The 16,207-nt window shown below is 41.6% G+C and overlaps 1 protein-coding gene and 1 non-coding gene across 4 annotated transcripts; one reads left to right on the top strand and one right to left on the bottom strand.

Annotated features, from left to right (window-relative positions):
* Window positions 1–356: 356 nt before the first annotated feature.
* Trmo (tRNA methyltransferase O) lies at window positions 357–15,459 on the bottom strand. 3 transcript variants are annotated; one of them, XR_006854602.2, is made up of 6 exons: window positions 15,306–15,459; window positions 12,413–12,587; window positions 9,667–9,824; window positions 5,425–6,102; window positions 4,505–4,618; window positions 1,228–1,321 (listed from the first exon to the last, which is right to left on the bottom strand). XR_006854602.2 is itself a non-coding variant. In XM_046457439.2 (5 exons), the coding sequence occupies exons 1-5, from the start codon at window positions 15,379–15,381 to the stop codon at window positions 1,101–1,103; spliced, it is 1,308 nt and encodes a 435-aa protein (XP_046313395.1). In that variant the 5' UTR covers window positions 15,382–15,459; the 3' UTR covers window positions 357–1,100. The 3 variants fall into 3 exon arrangements, 2 of the variants coding, with proteins under 2 accessions (XP_046313395.1, XP_046313397.1); XM_046457439.2 differs by lacking the exon at window positions 4,505–4,618 and having other exon boundaries at window positions 357–1,321; XM_046457441.2 differs by lacking the exons at window positions 4,505–4,618; window positions 15,306–15,459 and adding an exon at window positions 15,039–15,280 and having other exon boundaries at window positions 357–1,321.
* Window positions 4,684–4,786, top strand: LOC124101460 (U6 spliceosomal RNA). Its single transcript, XR_006854611.1, has one exon. It is a non-coding gene; the product is annotated as a U6 spliceosomal RNA (small nuclear RNA).
* Window positions 15,460–16,207: the final 748 nt, after the last annotated feature.

Here is a 16,207-nt window from a genome sequence, read left to right as displayed (position 1 = left end):
TTCGATTCTCAGCATCACATATAAGTAAATGAATAAAATAAAGGTTCATCGACAACTTAAAAAAAAAAAAAAGAAAAAAGAAAGAAACCAGTTAAGATTTCTTTCTTGAGCTCTGGGTGGTGATTTCTCTCTTTTCGGTACAGGGGATTAAACCCAGGGATGCTTAACCACAGAGCCACACCCTCAGCCCTTTTTATTTTTTGAGACAAGGTCTCGATAAGTTGCTGAGGGCCTTGCCATGTTGCTGAGGCTGGCTTTGAACTTGCTATCTTCCAGTCTTCTGGCCTCTGGGATTATAGGCATGCACCACCATGCCTCGCTGGTGATTTTCTTTCCTGATATTAAGAACAGCCAAAGAAATATCAGAGTCTTTATTTTGGAATCAGGATTAAATATATACATGTGTGTGTATCTGTCAAAAAGTCTCTGAAATACAGAGGTTTAATCTCTAAAACTCTCTATACTCACTTGTTTTTTATGTGTTAGCTTCTTAAGATGCTATAATTTGGGCTGGGGTTGTGGCTCAGTGGTAGAGCACTTGCCTCACATGTGTGAGGCACTGGGTTCGATTCTCAGCATCACATATAAATAAATGAATAAAATAAAGGTCCATCAACAATTAAAAAAAAATTTTAAATAAAATGGTGAAAAAAAAAAGATGCTATAACTCAATTTGAGAGAGAGGTCAGGCTCTTCCAGACAGGAAAACCCATGTGAACTGTGCAACAGATCAATTCTAACTTGAAAACCTCCACTAGAATGATCTCTGCCTCATCTGATCAAATGCAAAGAACTACAAGCTTCTTTATAAAAACAGTGAGACAGTATCACCTTTGGATTCTTCAATATCGGCAGGTCAAAAAGCATCTGGTGATTACTCCATATTTTATATCTCCCAGTTAAATGTATTAATGTTTTTCCAAATAAATATTTTGAACATTACCAATCAAACAGAGCACAAAGTATTGCTTCTTTCTGCAAAGAAGACACAATATCAGCTTGAACAGAAAACCCAGAAGTCACATGCAGAGGTCAATGGGACTGTCTCAACCACGATGGAAGCTTAAGATCCCAGGGACACCAAGGGCTCTGCAGGGCAGTCAGCTGCAGGGGCTAAGAAATGGCTTGATCTTTAGAACTTCTGCAAAGCCATCCCCAAACCAGCAAGTGACGTGTGCTATGTCTACAGTGAAGTAGAAAAGGCGGTCCTGGCAGAGCTTGCGGCGATACACGGACCGAGGATCAGCTGCCAGCACGGCCTCAATCGCATGCCTCGCTTCCTCTGCTGACTGAAAATACCTAAAAGACGGCTGATCCACACCTGCAATGAGGAGAGCACAACTTAATGCTCAAAATTACACAGGTCAAATTTCACGACAGTAAGCTTCAATATGGAATGTGGTGGATTCCTGAAAGGAACAAGGTTTGGACCTATTCCATCATACAGAGAGTTTCACCTTTAAGCAGCACATACTGTCATTAGATTTAATTTGTGTACTCCCCAATTTTTATTTTACTGAACAACAACAAAAAAACATGGCAGCATATTTCATTAGACTTCTAAGTAGGCGGCGTTAGTTTTATTTTGTGTCAATCAAAATGGCACTTTTTCTACACTCAATGTAGACTTTGAATCTTTGTAATTTTTCTCTTAAAACAGAGACATAGTTTAAAAAAAAAAAAACAGTCCCAGTATTCTCAAAAAGCCAAAAAGCCACAAGAGAGTGAACTAAACTCATATATATCTCTGATACTAGCCAACAGGAATGAGAGGGCTGGGGATCATAGCCCCATAGTTACATGTCCCGAAGGAACAGAGACAGGAGAGAGTTCTAGGACAAAAGTGAAACAGATACACTGAGATAGTTCAACGCATCTCAAGGAAGCTGTCCAAGGACATATTTCAAGTAAGCCAATACTTACCTCTAAATGGCAAAACCTCCCTAGTTAATATCTTTTTAAATATATATAAATTTGGGGCTAGGGTTGTGGCCCAGTGTTAGAGTGCTTGCCTAGCATGTGTGAGGTATCAGGTTCAATCCTTGGCACCACATAAAATAAATAAACAAAATAAAGGTACTGTGTCCAACTACAACTAAAAAATAAATATTTCATGTGTGTGTGTGTGTGTGTGTATGTTTTTTTTTAAAATAAAATATCTACAAACTTAAATGAAAACATCCAAATGAAAGCCATTCCTCCTCAAACTAGCACCTGGAAGGGCAGTGGATCTTTGTCCCTCATAGAGTGGATTCAATTTTGTTGTTTCCTGGTACTGGATATTAACCCAGGGTGTTTTACCACTGAGCTACATCCCTTTTTAAAAGTTGTTTTGAGATAGAGTCTCACTAAGTTGCTAAGGGCCTTACTAAGTTGCTGAGGCTGGCCTCGAATTTGCCATCCTTCCCATCCATGAAATACAAGTTTAATGAAAAAACAAGGACCAATTATAGTCATAAGATTCCTTGCAAGGCTCAGAAGATCATTAACTTATTTTTCTAGCAGTGCTAGGGACTGAACCCAGGGCCTCACATGCTAGGCAAGTGCTCTACTACAGAGCTGCATTCCCAGCTGCATGGCACATCAAATAACTGTGAGGGCCACCTGTGAAAGACTTCATCACAGTCCTCCACACCAATGCTGCAGGAGCATTTGTCTGGCCAACCTGGCGTGAGTGCCCTGCCCTCCATTCCTGGCTTGCGATTCCCTCACTCCAAACAGATTAGAGACAATGTCCTCCAAGAAGCCTTCCCACATCTTCTGCCCTCAAACCCAATTCACACTCCCCCCTCCCTGAGCCCCACGAGCTCTGCCCAGAACTCTGTGCTAGCACCAGGTCCCACCCCTTTCAACAGCTCACCCTCCAGGTGCTGAACATCCTTAGGCCATGTCTTGTTTCCTAGCAGCTTGAACCCTGCTGCTTGCTATCCATCAGTCTCTGTTTTATTGCGTAATTTCTCTTTTTAACCACGTTTTTATCAATAAGGCGGATTTGAAACCCCTTAAATACACTGCATGATAACTTGAAAAAGAGAACTTTCCACAGTAGGTGGCACTCGACAAGGGGCAGTGTAGCAAAGTGCCTCCCAGGCAGCCCTCCTCTGCTCCAACCCAAGATCCTTTTCCAGCCTTCCTCCCCCCAGCAACTGTATACAGTGATGAAGGAAACTTTCAAAACATGTATCAATTTTAAAATGAAAAGCTTTGGTTAAGAATAAAGCTCTAGGGGAAAAGGAGAGAGCACAGCTCTCAAGAGGCCCACTGCTCACACCCACAGGCCGCCGTCTCCAGAGGTGGAGGACACCTGCTGCCTCCTCCAGAGAAAGGGGTGCTACCCTGTCGCTGGCTCTGGCCTGGGCAGGAAGAAACAGGGAAATCTCCAGAGTTGGTTAGGACACTTGTCACCAGCCCCAAGGTTTTTTTATGCCTTTATTTTATTTATTTATTTTTATGTGGTGCTGAGGATTGGACCCAATACCCCACACATGCTAGGCAAGCGCTCTACCACTGGGCCACAACCCCAGTTCATCAGCCCCAATTTTGAGACTTTTCCAATTAAGAGGACTTCTTTCAGGCTCAGTTCCAAACATTTTCCTATCCTCTTCCTTCTCTCCCTCTTTGTAAAGCTGGGGAAACTAATGTCTGTGGTTGTTTAAGCCTTTATTTTCTGAATATGGAATGAAAGGCTTCATTACCTGATTCAGGAGCTCCGGCCTGCCACTGACATCCCAGAAATCTCTTATTACCAATTGGGCAGTGATCTGACCCCAGCAAAACTTTCAAAAAAATATATCAATTTTAAAATCAAAAGCTTTGGTTAAGAATAAAGCTCTACTCTCTGGAATACTGAGACCAAGTTCCTCTGCCTTTAACCTCTCCCAAGATAAAACTTCAGTCCTTATAACGTTCCCTGGAACCCATGTGCCTGCAGACCGTCCCTGCAGCCTCTCTTACCTCAGCTTCTCCATTCTGCCCGTCTCAGTCCACTCTGCCATATGGCCTCACACACGCCACACGCCTTCCACTGTAAGGCTGTGCACTGGCTGTCCCACGGGCTGGCACAACCTCTCCCTGGAAGGCTGGCTTACACCTCTTTGGCCTCTGCTCATATGCACCTTTTCAGTGAGAACTACTCTGGCCCCTTATTTAAAATCATCACAACCTGACCCTGCTCTATTCTTTTTTACATTTTCCTATAACCATTATAGCCTTCTAGCATCAGCCTTTCTATATAACATCTTTCTGTTTTGTACAATATGCTTTTAGTTTGCTTCTCAAGTTCTATGAAGGCAGGGATTGCCTTTATCTTTTTTTAAATTAATTAATTTATTTGTTCTAATTAGTCCTTAATCTTTTTTGTTCATTTGATATATTCCAAGGACCAAGGGCAGTGCCTCGTGCCTAGAAGTTCAGTCAATGACTGGAGAATCAATGAATGTATTTCCTTCTTTACAAGACTATGTTGGGTCTTTACTGTGATATAACACAACAAACAGATTTCTACCTTTTTGGAATCTGACATCTTCTTGACAAGAGGCTACTTCTTACTGGCATCACTGCTCCTACTTCTGAATAATCCCTTCCTTCATTCTAGATTGCAACCTGGGATCTGCGTGGGCTGGTGAAACCAAATAACATGTGTTAAGAACCATGTGTCGAATGGACTCCAAAAAAGCACCCTGTGTGCTTGCTTTGGCAGCACATATACTAAAATTGGAACAATACAGAGATTAGCATGGCCCCTGAACAGGATGATAAGCAAATTCGTGAAGCATTCCATATTTCAGATAAGAACAGAAAGGGCCAAGTGATCCAGTTCTAAGCTTCATTGTTTTGTTTGTTTTGTTACGAAGATAATAAAATGTTGAGGTTATCTTCAAAAACAAAACAAAACAAAAAAAATCCTGTTCCCTCAGAAAAGTACATGCCTCTAGGGCTGGGACTTTGTGGGGGCAAATTCTCTTCCCCTCTCACTGTGGGCTCCTGAAGTCCTCTGTGCTGATGGCTGATCTAACAGTTTACAGAACAAAATGCAACATCTCTCTAGTCAGGCAATAAAACAGAGAAGAAACTTGGTGTACCTAAGTATGAAATGAATACAGTTCAGCTTCTGAATGACGTTTGCAAAGGCAAAGAATGACTGTAACAGGAAGACAAGGGCTGTAAATCACAGCTGCCTCATGGGACAGCAGCCACTCTGTAAAAACTGAACTGAATGCCTGTCTGGAACTAACTATACTGACCACACAGGGGTCAAACAAAAGTCGTTATACACTAGTGTTGCCCAAATATATATACTCCTGTTTCTTAAAAATCAGTTATACTACAAATACTTCATATACTTGCCCGGAAATACCAAACCTGGCTATGTCTGATAGTAAATGAAAGCTCATCTCTCATTCAGAAACAAGAAACTGAGGGTACCTGGTTCACCTCCTGAACTGAGCTGCCCCAGCTCCTTCTCAGCATGAGGAGTAAACCGCACTTGTAAAGGGGCCACAGGGGCCTCTCTCACCCAGGCAGGAACCACACTGTGGGGAGCTCTATCAGCCCTCCTGGCCCCGCAGAGAGGAGGCACGGGCTGCATATCAACACTGCTCCCTTGCAGAATCGCTGCTCCTTCCGCTGCTCCTTCCTCACTCCTTGGCTCCTCATCTGTACCTTCCTCTGGACAGCTATTTTCCAGGCCACACAGGACAATCTGTTCTTTGGCCACACTAGGACTCTGATCATTTCTTGATTCCAAACCAAAATCCGTTGCTCTTTCTCTGTGCGTACGCAAGGTCTCCTGGCCTTCCGCTGTGCTGTCACATCTCGGGTAGCTTTCTTTGGAAGTTCTGTCTTCAGGACATGTAGGTTTCTCCTCAGTGCTGCAATGGGGCTGAGAGTCACTGTACCCTGAGAGCTGTCGCTGGTCATAGCTGTCATTCTTGCCTTCACACTGGAACACAGTTTTTGGCTTAGGTTGGTTAGTCTGTAAATTAAAGTCCACTAAAGGCTCCATCAAATTCTGTGGCGAGTCATAATCAGCTATGTAGGGCTTTATGTCCAGTACAGGTGTGCCATGTATCATATCAATTCCAGACAGGTAAACAGCTCCACCTGTAAAGTGAAAAAATACTCTTAAAAAATATTCACAGCCAGGGCTGGGGTTGTGGCTCAAGTGGGAGAGTGCTCACCTAGCACGTGTGAGGCATTGGGTTTGATCCTCAGCAGCACATAAAAATAAATAAATAAAATAAAGGTGTTGTGTTCATCTGAAACTAAAAATGTTACAAAATATATTCACAGGGAAGAACAATGCAAATAATTGGAGGATATGATTAAGCCCCAATTCTCTCCCACGTGGTCTTCTTGGACCTCACTGGGCTCACCCACACCAGGTTCTTAACACCTTCCATCTACATACACTTCTTTTCTACCTGAAAACCCATCTTTTACTTTACCTGCCAAAATCCTACCTGCTCTTCAAGGCTCTCACAGAACATGTCTGCAAACCTTTTTGGAACTCCCAGACATAAGCAAAATCTCTACTAGAGCCCTTTTTACACAGAGTGGCAATGACTTGCTTGGAGTCTATCCCTAGACAGAAAGCAGGCCCCTTGAGCATGGGCTGGCATTGACCCATCTTTGCAGGATTGGTGCTTACAGCTGTTCCAGGCACATTACATTCCTCAATATATCACTGATGGTCCAAGGAGGGTTTCCATTGTGACAAACAGACTTTAAGTGGCCCCCAGGACCCCCACATCCATGTGCTTAGGTCCTTGTGTAACCCTCCTCTTGACTGTATCTTGATTCTGACCAACAGAATGTAACAAAAGAGCTGGACTACCTTCCAGTATCTCCGTTTTCCTACAAGATTCCTGATTGCTGGTGGACTCACTTGAAGGACTCTCTGCAGCTTGACAAAATAAGCAGGCATGTTGGGAAAGTCCATGTGGCAAAAAACTACAAGCTGCCTCTAAGAAATGTGGGCAGCCTTTAGAGATGAGCATAGTCTCCAGCCTATAACCAGCAAAAAATTCAGGACCTCAGTCGTACATTACAAGGAAATGAATTTTGCCAACAACCTCAATGAGTCTAGATGTAGATTCTTCCACAGTCAAGCCTCCAGATAAGAATTCATCCCAGCTAAGAACTTAACTGTACTCCTGGGAGATCCAAAGCAGAGGACCCAGCTAAGGTGTCCTCCTGACCTACAAAAAGATAGCAATGTTTCAAATACATCATAAATATGTGCTACTTAAACTGGTACATCTTTGGTAATTTGTTACACAGCAATAGAAATATATTCATCAAGACTTAAGGAAGTAGGATGCAAATAAGCCACTATTACCAAAATTAATAATAAGTCTCCTGTTGTCCTAAGACAGCTATTGTTCACTTCCTGCTACTAATAGTGTCTTAGTAACTGTCTGAAAAAGAACTTAAAAAAAAAATGCATGGGATCATTTTGATTCTGTCTCCATTTAAGAAAAACATGAGGGGCTGGGATTGTGGCTCAACGGTAGAGCACTCGCCTAGCACGGGTGGGACCCAGGTTCGATCCTCAGCACCACATAAAAATAAAGGCATTGTGTCCATCTACATCTAAAAAAATAAATATTAAAAAAAACATGACTATATATGGACTCTGGTTTCTAAAACATGCTTACTATGAATAAGCCTGAAACTTTTAAAAGATGACTTTGGACATTATAAATGATGAATTATGACTAACAATGCCTGCAGGAGAAAGAAAGGCATAGGTAGGAGTTCATGAAGACTTGTTCTGTGTATGACTCCCATGCTGTGATTTTTCCCTGTGTACATTAATAAATTTATCATGCTTTCTCTTAGGAATCTATCTTCTGTTATGGGGAGCGTCAGCCACAACCCTTCACTGGGTCTTGGGTTTGGCCTTTCGCCAACACTATTACCCACTTTGGTAAACCATCATAAAATTCAAGGTGGATCACCTACCAGATTTCCTTGAAAATCTACCCAAAACCTGCCTGGTTGAGTATAATCCAGCAAAGGAATTCTAAGTTCTGGGGAAAAAAATGAGCAAAATAAACACTCTTATTTATTTAGTGATCAATAGCCAAAAAAGGACTCTCGTAGCTTTTGTCTCAAAGATGGTTTTAAAAAAAAAATCTTGTGGAGCCAGACAGAGGACAGGTTCTTCTCCTTTGCCCATTTTATGAATGTCAAAGCTCAGAATGGTCTTCTGGCTCCTAGTCTATCTGCTGTTTCATCTTCTGCCTACATCATATTTACCAGGTCTGAGTGATTTAAGAATGTGAAGATCTTTAAAACTGTTAGAGGTTATATGGGAACACATAGTTAAAACCAATCCTGTAGAAGCAAATATGACTGTTTAAAAAAATTAATTGGAAACTGGTCATGGTGGCACACAGGCACTTCATCTTCTGCCTACATCATAGACACTTCCACAGTCCACCAGATATTCGATACTTCAGTGTGATTCAGCCCAGGCCCTGCCGCATAGCAGAGCTGATGGCTGTGCTGCAGCCATGATGTCCTTGTTCTCAAGGCCTCAAGGAAGAAGTGATAAACCACCACTCTGTGCCTACTAGGTCTGCAAGTATGACCAGTTACCATGAGTTACATTTGAATGTGTCCAATTTTTTATTGGTACTAGGGATTTAAGCCAGGGGTGCTCAGCCACTATCTATATCCCCAGTCCTTTTTATTTTTATTTTGTATTTTGAGACAGGGTCTTGCTAAGTTGCTAGGGTCCTCACAAAATTGCTGAAGCTGGCCTCAAAATTGTAATCCTTCTGCCCCAGCCTCCCAAGATCCTGGGATTGTAGGTGTGTGCCACTATGACCAGTTTCCAATTAATTTTTTTTAAACAGTCATATTTGCTTTATTTTGGTTAAAGTAAAAATTAGCTTTTCCAATTAATTTTTAATCATTTTGTATTTACTGCATTCCGAGTCTGAGAAAATCTGGTTACATAATTTAATGATTATGAAGTCTATAAGTTTTTCTTTTAAAAATTAATGTGGGGCTGAGGTAGAGCGCTTGCCTGGCACATGTGAGGCACTGCATTCAAGCCTCATTACCACATAAAAATAAATAAAAATAAAGATATTAAAAAAATAATAATGTGTTTTTCTTCCTGTAGTGCTGGGGACTGAACCTAGGGGCACTCAACCACAGAGCTACATATTCAGCCATTTTATTTTGAGCTGGTGTCAAACCTGTCTTATTCCCACCTCAGGCTTTAGAGATGCCGGAATTAAAGATGTGTACCACCATGCCCCACTAATTTAATGTTTTTGGATAAATGAGTGATAAAAACAAATTCTGAGCTTCCCAGGAGAGTTTAATTCCTAGTGTTTTAAAGCAACTTTCTTTCAAACATCATTTGTTCCTCAACATCTAGGGGTTCTCGGGAGTTTAACATCAGTAGTGTTCATGTGAACAGCAGCAAGCAGTGATGCTGTGGTGATTTTACAAGTTTTTTTTTTCTTTCACCAAGGATTGAAATCGACGGTACTTTAACCACTGAACTGCACCCCCAGCCGTGTGTGTGTGTGTGTGTGTGTGTGTGTGTGAGAGAGAGAGAGAGAGAAGCTGGGATTGCAGGCCTGAGCCACCACACCAGGCTTTATAAGATATTTTGAGATAAGAAGTAGAAATGAAATGGGTTACCTTCCACATTTTCCAGCTTGGCCAGGGTCAATCCTATGGCGTTGGGACGATGAGGGCTCCTTGTGGAAAACACACCAGTCTTTGCACCATTCAGCCTAGGGGGCTGCACTTTTGCCTTATAGCTCAAATGACCATTTTTGTGAAAAACAAACAAGATCCTATTGAAAATAAACCAAACCACTGAGTAAAATATGAGCATACTGATTTGGGGGGGGGGGAATGTAACCCCCTCACACAAATTAACAAAAAGAATGTTTTTAATGAAATTAATCAGTCAGGAGAAAATAATACCACTTCTCTTCCTTGATGGAATAAAGTCATGGGTCTCTAGATCCTTTATACCTCACACAATGACTGGCGTACCATAGGACTACAACAGACATTTGTCACGTGCCTGAATAAATAATAATTACTAAGTGCCTGCTATTTGCCAGGCAGCATTTTTATAGCCATTTCATGTAATAATCTTAACAATCATAAGACGTATAAATTATCCCTCATTTAAGGACGAGGAAATTGAAGCTCAGAATAGTTGAATAACTTGACCAGATCTTCCTAAAAAAGACACAAAACCAAGAAGCCATGAAGAAAAACAATAACAGATTTGAATTCATTAAATCATTAAATTTATGCATTACAAAATGTCATTCTAACAGAAAATGTTAGCTACATACAATAGGTTCATATCTGTGGGATATAAATTACTACTACATAAAAAAATCACAAAGCAAAGGATAAACCAATAGCTGGGCACTGTGGCACACATTTGTGTGGCTCCGGAGATTGAGGCAAGAGGATTGTGAGTTCAAAGCCAGCTTCAGCAAAAGCGAGATGCTAAGCAACTCAGGGAGACCCTGTCTCTGAATAAAAATACAAAATAGGGCTGGGGATGGGGCTCAGTGGCCAAGTTTCCCTGAGTTCAATCCCCAGCACCAAAAAAGAAAAAGACAAACCAATAGAGGACACTTAGCAAAGAACAAAAACAGGCAATTCTAAATAGCTAAAAAACATATGAAAAGATGATGAGTCTCACTAAATAAAACAAAATACTGTTTCTCCTCTGTCAGGCAAAAATACAAAATACTGATAACATATTGTGCTGGTGAAGGTGTAAGAAAAAGGTCATTTGCATAGACTGTTGAAGTGTAAGTGTAAGATTAATTTTAGAGAGCAATGTTCGAAGTAGCTCTCCAAAATCATAAATATGCACACCCTCTGGTCCAATACATCTACTTCTGTTATCCTACTGATAAAAATGCACAAATACACAAGAAAATGTGTCCAAGGGGATTTGTCACAGTACTACCATACAGTCAAATGACCAAAACATGGTAGATCCGTATTTTGCAACAAGACAATTTTAAAGCAAAAAAGGTAAATCTGCATGTACTGCCATAAAAGTTCTCCAGGACATAGACTATTAAGTGAGGAAAACATATTCCATTTTTTAAATCAAACACCCACTCTGTGACTATCTATGCTTCTATGTGTATTAAAAAAGGAAAAAAAGAATAGGTCTGGTAGGACTTACATCAAACTGTTAACAATAATAACCTCTGAAGAGTGTTGGGGGATAGGAGTGAGAAAGGAGAAAAATAGAAGTGGTAGATAAAAATCTCTACATACTCCCGAATCTTTTATACCAACTATGTTTTCAACTTAGAAGATCATACAAACTATGTCAGGATACCACGTTTTTCTAATCTACCCATGTCCTCAAATAAATATGAAAAATAACCTATTTCAGAATAAAAAAACTTCACATCTCCACCAGTAAAATGAGACCAATGTAGACTGCTGATGTTGGGGTGAAGAAGAATAGACAGAGAAAGAATTCCAAATGATGGCAAGTAGTATCTAGATTTCTAAGGCTTCCTGTTTGTTGTTGTTTTTTTGTTTGTTTGTTTGGTGTCTTTGTTTTTGTTTGTTGGTACTGGGGATTGAACCCAGAGGCATTTAACCACTGAGACACATCCTCAGCCCTTTTTTATACTTTATTTAGAGACAGGGTCTCTTTGAGCTGCTTAGTGCCTCACTAAGTTGCTGAGGCTGGCTTTGAACTCGCAATCCTCCTGCCTTGGCCTCCTGAACCACCGGAATTACAGTAGCACTACCATACCCAGCAGATTTCTTGTCTTTTAAGACAAGTACACTTAATTACTTCATGAGTCTACATCAGGATTTGTAATTTTTTTTTCTGTAAAATGTCAGATAGTAAATATTTTAGGTTTTGAAGCTAACCAGTCACTGTTGCAACTACACAAAGCTGCCACTACAACAGTGTTGCATAACAGTAGCTACACACCATATGCAAACAAACAGGCATGCTACAGTAAATAGCCACAGACAACATATAAACAGATAAGTAAGGCTGTGGTCTCACAAAGCTAACATATGAAAACAGGAGTGGACAATATTTGGTCCACAGGCTGTAGTATGCTGACTCTTGGTCTAGAGGTCAGCACAATGACCCATGGGCAAAATCAAGGTCAAAGGTTTCAGCTTAACAGAAGGGATTCATCACAATTAGAATCAGGGGCAAATGAAATAAACCCCCGTAGTAGATTCCAAGCTTTTCTGAAGGTGTCCAAACCATGAAAACAATTACATGGACAAATGTGGTATCAACATTCCATGTAATAAATAAGGGTAGTCTGATTGTCAGACTCCAAATTTGCCTTCAACTGGAGTACTTCACTCAGGGGCAAGTCTGGCCCAAAGTACCATAAACTATAAAACAACTTACCAAACATGGGAAAACTGTTCTAGGCCCATCAAGGAATGTTCAGGATTATTAAAGATGCTCTTTCTAATCCTTAAACAGGCCCGAGAATGGCTACAAATGGATGGTTGCCTTGGCGTACCATTCTTGGCCAAGAAACAGGATTCCAAGTAGCCTATTGGCTCAGTTAATAGATTCCCTGCAGAAGAAAATTAGGTAAGAAATCATTAGTCAAAAAGTGTAAGAAAACATGATTTCTCCAATGTCTCTAGTTCATAGTTTAAAAACCCCACCAGGTGTTATGCAAATTAAAACTTACTGGGTTTTGTTCTGTTTTGTTTTGTTCTGTTTTTGTCTCACTATGTTGCCCAGGCTATCCTGGAACTCCTGGGCTCCATCAATCCTCCTGCCTCAGCCCCCCAAGTAGCTGGGATATAGGCATACACCACATGCTCAGTCCATTCTGAATTTATATATACCCCCATCTCATGAAAGCCTTAAGTTTCTTGAAGAGATGATACAAAGACAATCTAGACCTCCATTTTATTTCCAGTTTCCATGAAATCTATCCTATCGGCATCAACAGTAAAACCATATAGATCTAGGACTATATCTCACAGTACCTTCTATTACTTCTCATTTATAAAAACCATATTGTTTTATACATATAACATTATATTCAACATATATGTAAATTAAAAAGCCTAATATTATAATGAAATCCTGTATACCTATATCCATCCCAAGAACTAATGCACTGCCAACAACTTCCATCTTTTTTTGTGGGAGGGATGTACTAGGGATTGAATTCAGGGGCATTCAACTACTGAGCCACATCCCCAGCCCTATTTCGTATTTTATTTACAGATAGAGTCTCAGTGAGTTGGTAGCACCTTGCCATTGCCAAGGCTGGCTGTGAACTTGCGATTCTCCTGTATCAGCCTCCCGAGCCACCATGTGGCTCCATACCCGGGCATGTGCCACCATACCCGGACAACTTCCATCTTTTTAGACTCCTTTTTTTTTCAATATTTATTTAGTTGTAGATGAACACACAGTATCTTTATTTATTTTGGTGCTAAGGATCGACCCAGTGCCTCACACATGTGAGGCAAGCGCTTTACCACTGAACCACAGCCCCAGCCCTAGACTGCTTTTAACCTATGCCATATCTTTCCTTTCCCTGAGATTAAAAAGGAAACCTAAATTTGGTCTTCCACTTCCTATTCAAATATGATTTTATGCCATGTGCAGTGGTGCATGCCTGTAATCCCACTGACTTGGGAGGCTGAGGCAGGAGGATTACTAGTTCAAAGCCAGCTCAAACCCCAAGCAAATAAGTGAAAGCCTGCCTTAAAATTAAAAATAAAAAGGGGCTGGGGATGTAGCTCAGTGGTTAAATGTTCCTAGAGTCAATCCCTGGCACGTGTACGCACATGCACATACATACACACACAAATAAACTTGGTTAAAACTTATCAAACTGAAGTTATCCTCTCAGATTTGCTCCTAACGATACATATTGCATATGCATGTTATATGTGTGTTGCTAGGTATTCAATCCAGAGGTACTCTACCACTGAGCTATATCCCCAAACCTTTTTATTTTGAAACAGACAAGGCTGACCTCCACTTGCAATCATCCTGCCTCAGCCCCAATAGTAGCTAGAATTACAGAAATGCACCACCAAGTCCAGGGTAAACTCCATATTTCTTAGCCTGGTATTCAAAGTTCTCCCCAATCTGAAACCACTCTCCCTGCACCACTGGTCCATTTAACACTTTAAATTTTCTGAATCCCTGAGCCTTGGTTCTTGCTTGTTCCTGTCCAAAATGTTAGACTTGTAATCTGGTAATGTGTTAAAAAAGAAAAAATTAAATCAGCATAATCTTTGACCAGGTAACAGCAACTTCTATGAAATTTTACTAAGTTCAATAGTTAGAACATATATAGACTTCAAGATTTAAGAATCTTTCAATTACAATAAAAACTGGCAATAACCCAAATGTCCAACAATAGAGAACCAGCTGATAACATTACAGTACATCGCTGAAACAATAAAAGTGAATTAATTGCCATGGAAAGATTTTTGTATATGAAATATTTTTTTTATTTCAATACAATTTTATTTGTGTGTGTGTGTGTGTGAGTGAATGCATATATTTTGAAACAGGTTCTCACAATATTACCAAGGCTGGCCTCCAATTCCTGGGCTCAAGGTATTCTCCCACCCAAGCCTTCTCAATAGCTGGGACTACAGGCCTGACCCGCATATTTTTCTCAAAGTTATTAACACTGTGGTTGCATTTCCTCTCATTTCCCGAGCGTGTGTGCAACGAGAACAACTACAGGAGGTAGACAGCAGGTATTAACAGTGGTTTTCTCTGCGTCATAGTAGGCTATTTTTCTTTCTTTTCACTTGCATCCTCTAGTTCTAAAACTAATATTTCACTCACCATAAAGAGGGGTAAATAAAGAGACATAACTTTATGCTTATCTTTCAGGCTTCCTCTCCCCAAACTTTCCCTTCTCCCTCCCTATTTCCTAGAGCACAGGAAGCTCTCTCTTAAGGCATCTACCTCCTCACCAGCTGGACACAGCCTAACTCCCCCACTGCACAGAGACCTCCGCAGGCAGAAAAGCCCTTACACTGCACGTAGCAGTTCCGGCCACCGCGCCAAGATCAGTGAACCGTACACTCCGTGAAACAAGAACTGAACATGCGCGATGACGTCACCCGCTCGCCTCCGCTACGTCACGTGGTCGACCGAGCACGTGACCTGTGCCTTCGCCACAAGTAGGACAATGACGCACGTCAGTTCGGTCTCGCGCATTTCTGTTTCTCTCTAGGCACGAAATTGGCCGCCTGCGCCGAGTCCTCTCCTGAGTGCGGCACCGCCAGTTCCTAGAAGTTACCTGTCTCCAGGGCTGGCTTTATGCACCCGCACGGGGTCGCTGTGGGTCGAGGCCCCGACTCCTTCAGGCCGCGCATGGCTACGGTCACTCAGGCTCCCACCGACGGGTCGAGCCTTCCGCTTCCGCCCTCCAGCTTGGGCGCCTGCGCAGTAGCAGGTGCGGCTCCCTAGTGGCGCGCGCGCTTGGCTGTGCCGCGGGAGCCCTGGAGGTCTCGGTCTCTTCGCCGAGGACCTCCGGTTCCCGGGTCGCCAGACCCAAGCTTCGGTTGAGTGGTGCACAGCCGCTGGGGCCGTCCCTTCTCACTGTTGCCTGCGGTTGCGAGTTCCCACGCCTCACCAGAGTGGGTACCCGTGGGTGAAAGTTTACACACAAAGAGGATCCGATAAGCCACCCACGCCCAACAAATGACCCCGAGTTTTAAAGAAAAATGATGCGTATATGCAGTTGCCACACAGCAAAAGACCTGATGTTAAATGTTTAGAATTCTCCTTCGATGATGGGAATACAAAGATGAATATATTCTTCAATAGGTTCTAATTTTCCCATAATAAAAACGACAATTTGTCAGGAAAGAACCTCAAGTAAATCTTACTCCAAAAGCGATGGATGTTATAAGGGAACCCCTCACTGGGCCAGGGGTTGAGTTAATGAATAGGATTTTCTTTTATTCCAAACCTCATGGGCACTGAAGTTAAAATGAAATTATGAATCAATATGCACGTCGGGAGCATTATGTCATCGTTTCTGAGCAATTCGGAAAAGTTGAAGGCCAATGAGAATCATTTTTTTCATCCCATGCAATGACCAGTAGACCCTGCACTGAGAGCCAGTTACTTGTAATGCTCTCTCTTGCCTATATCCAATTTGTATAGTAATTCTGTTCCTAAGGTTTATATCCTGTT

This window comes from Marmota monax, unplaced genomic scaffold (genome assembly GCF_021218885.2).
Source record: "Marmota monax isolate L192 unplaced genomic scaffold, Marmota_monax_Labrador192_F-V1.1 WCK01_AAM20220418_F8-fsc00069, whole genome shotgun sequence".
In the NCBI taxonomy this organism is placed as follows: domain Eukaryota; kingdom Metazoa; phylum Chordata; class Mammalia; order Rodentia; family Sciuridae; genus Marmota; species Marmota monax.
Note: the sequence above shows the minus strand (reverse complement) of the source record. Positions and strands in the feature narration are given on the sequence as shown.

Coding starts and splice junctions, on each gene's coding strand:
- Trmo (XM_046457439.2), bottom strand. CDS start 15,381: ATGCGCGGCCTGAAGGAGTCGGGGCCTCGACCCACAGCGACCCCGTGC. Junction 9,825..12,412: donor GAACAGTTTTCCCATGTTTG/GTAAGTTGTTTT, acceptor TATTTTCAATAG/GATCTTGTTTGTTTTTCACA. Junction 6,103..9,666: donor CAAGCTGGAAAATGTGGAAG/GTAACCCATTTC, acceptor TTCACTTTACAG/GTGGAGCTGTTTACCTGTCT.